This window comes from Cynoglossus semilaevis, chromosome 17, assembly GCF_000523025.1.
Source record: "Cynoglossus semilaevis isolate Cse_v1.0 chromosome 17, Cse_v1.0, whole genome shotgun sequence".
Classification (NCBI taxonomy): domain Eukaryota; kingdom Metazoa; phylum Chordata; class Actinopteri; order Pleuronectiformes; family Cynoglossidae; genus Cynoglossus; species Cynoglossus semilaevis.
The window spans coordinates 218495-221306 of NC_024323.1; the positions used below are offsets into that span (position 1 = coordinate 218495).

Sequence of the window (2812 nt, forward strand, 5' to 3'; positions counted from 1 at the left end):
GCAATGCGGAGCCTTTCCTCCCTCCCTTCCTTGACAACAACAGAACCTCCACTGCGGCACTGACTATACAACTTCGCAACACACGACCAGCGCCAGGGGAGACAAAAAAATAGATATTTCACAATGAAATTTTAGTTAATGCTACGTTATTTTGATGCAGGTGTGGGTTTATTTAGGAAACGCCGCCTGCGCTTTTACGGCAATGCTAGCAAAACCAACATCCAGCTAGGCTAAGCTAACTAAACTAGTTTAGCCTCCTGCAATCAGCTGACCCTGACACTGTAATGTCAACAACCACAACTAATACATGTTCTAAGCGCACATCTACCCTAGCGCAGTAAATCCCGGACGTTGTTTCAAAATAAAATGACTAGCTTAACTTGTACATTTCCCGTATACATTCGTGAGCAGTTGTAATGCCCTAGTTACTGTAGGATTTTACATTATTGACTTCTTACAGCAGTAAAAAAAAAATTTTTAACCAAGTCAATGCTTGCTTAACACACTACCACCCTGCTGGGACTGCCATTCAAACTAGCATATTCTCTAAAATGGAGGCTCTCCCCAAATAACCCGTGATTTTGGCTCACAGAGAAACAGCAGTACTAATGCCAATGGGGTTTAGAACTATGCTTAGTAAAACAATTATTTTAAAAAATGTTATAGATAGGGATGGTGAAAATGAACGTGTTAATCGCATGAATTATGTTGTGATTATTTAAAAAAAAAATTTTTTTTAACAACGTGAAATTGATTTCTCCGATGCTGTGGCACTGCCTGCTTTTCATTGAAGTGTGCAATGTACTGTATGAGCTAGTAGAGAGACCTCTTGTGGAGGGCAGGTGAGCTACACGCACAAAGAGACTAAAACGTTTTAAATTTATCGAATTGTATTTTGTTTTATTTTTACTGTTGATTTTGGTGGAAGGGTTTCTCCATATCAGGTTTTCAATTTTAATATAAAATATATAGAACACACATTTTAGAAGAAAAAAAAACCCAATGCTACAGCCGTTACATTATTTACATAATTAACCAGCAACTAAAAACCTTGTTTCCTTGTTTAGGAATACCAAATATTACGATTAGCCAACGATTTAAATTATTTGCCACGTTTCTATACATCAAACACGGTTGTCCTTTATTATTTTAAATAAAGGAAGTAAAAACTCTGCCCCATAGTGGCTGTCTTGACGTCAATGCTCTTTCAGAGGAATTAGTTCTTGCATCTTAGTTCAAATCAAATCAAAATAAAAAAACCTGCTTCATTTGATTTCCCGTCTCGCCCTCAGTCGCGGGTCCTGGAGGGACCAAAGACGATGGGAGAAGTTGGTAAAATGCAAACATGGCTTGTTTTTATTTGGCGACTGTGCAACATTTTCATGTCGTTGTTCTTTGCTCTCGCCACATATGTGCAAGTGAGTTTCCTCCCTGCTCGTCAAAATTCCTCTTTCTTCTCTAATCTCAGTATTTCTTCATAGCGCGTGTGTGTGTGTGTGTTCTGGTTTCAGATCAATGATCCTGATGCGGGGTTGTGGATGGTAAGATCGCACGTTTCGTATGGTTTCATCGATCCGTACAACTTAAAAAAACAAAAACAAAAACCTAATATCATCTATTTTTGATTTGTAGTTGGGTTACGGTGTTCCTGCTGTTCTGTGCGCACTGATTGGTTGGAAACCTCATGTAACTGGTAAATAGATTATATTCGTTCTTTCACGTCTGGTCTGGTTGAGTTTAGAGAAAAGAGAAAAGGCACGAAGTTCAATCTGCCCTGGTGCTACTTTTCCTATGCTTTTAACGCCCTCTTGTGGCTGTGTCTGGTATTGCAAGCCTTTTGAAAAACGTTGTATGGGTTGAACGAAGACTATATTATGATATGCCCTGAAATTAAAGAGCGTATTTCAGACACTGACAGAACCAACTAGATGCGAAATCTATGAGAAAAAAAGTCAAAGGAAAACATAAATGGGAGTTATAAATGTTGTAACAATAAAATAAGTAGACAAGGACTAATTAATTGGCCCGCTCAATTTCTTCCACCAAAAACATTCTGAAATCTTTGAGAAAAAAGTCAAAGGAAAACATAAAATGGGAGTTCTAAATGTTGTAACAATAAAATAAGTAGAGTATTTATTAATCTTTACTATTTAGTGTGAGATAGACAGTGTTTTTAAATAAGATAAATGTTCGTGAAGGTCAGCATATAGTGGTTACGCCTGATCTAGCCTCGCATGCAAAGACCGAGCCTTTGTTAAGATGTTCCTTTAAAAACACCAACTTATTTAACCAACCTTACCACTTGACCTGATAACCTTCTCAATTCAGCAGTCTCATATTAATCTAACTACTTCCATCTTGTGATAAATTAATAATTTGAAGTGATTTCAACTAAACAGAATACAGTCATTTTTTTTCATTTCTAGGTCAGGCATGGACAAACGAAGGCCCGGAGGCCCGGATGCAGCCTGTTCAGCTTTTTAATCTGGCCAGCCAAACTTTTCCAATTTTTTTTTCCAATGCATGACATTTATCTCAGTTCGCACGAATGCTCCATCTATCTGCTCCTGACCCAGCCCCCCCCTCCCCCGATTCAATTTTAGGACAACTGTGGCCCGTGACTCAAAAGGTTTGATCTATCTTTTCCCAAAAAAAAAATCACTCAATAAAAACTTATCTCTCTTCTATTTTTAATCGCAGAGTCTTTAGTTTGGAGACGTGTCGCAGATCTCCATGTGCTGATATCCAGTGCAGTCATCGCCAGGCTCTGTTGGATACTCTATACAGAGCAGATCACACACACATTTCAGCA

General features: G+C 38.3%; 1 protein-coding gene across 1 annotated transcript in view; it reads left to right on the top strand.

Annotated features, from left to right (window-relative positions):
* The first annotated feature begins 753 nt into the window (after window positions 1-753).
* tmem220 (transmembrane protein 220) overlaps window positions 754-2812 on the top strand; it is a 2628-nt gene continuing 569 nt past the window's right edge. The window contains exons 1-4 of the mRNA XM_017040607.2: window positions 754-1418; window positions 1512-1541; window positions 1633-1693; window positions 2701-2812. Coding sequence (XP_016896096.1) covers window positions 1320-1418; window positions 1512-1541; window positions 1633-1693; window positions 2701-2812 — 302 coding nt within the window. The 5' untranslated portion in view covers window positions 754-1319. The remainder of the gene's footprint in view (window positions 1419-1511; window positions 1542-1632; window positions 1694-2700) is intronic.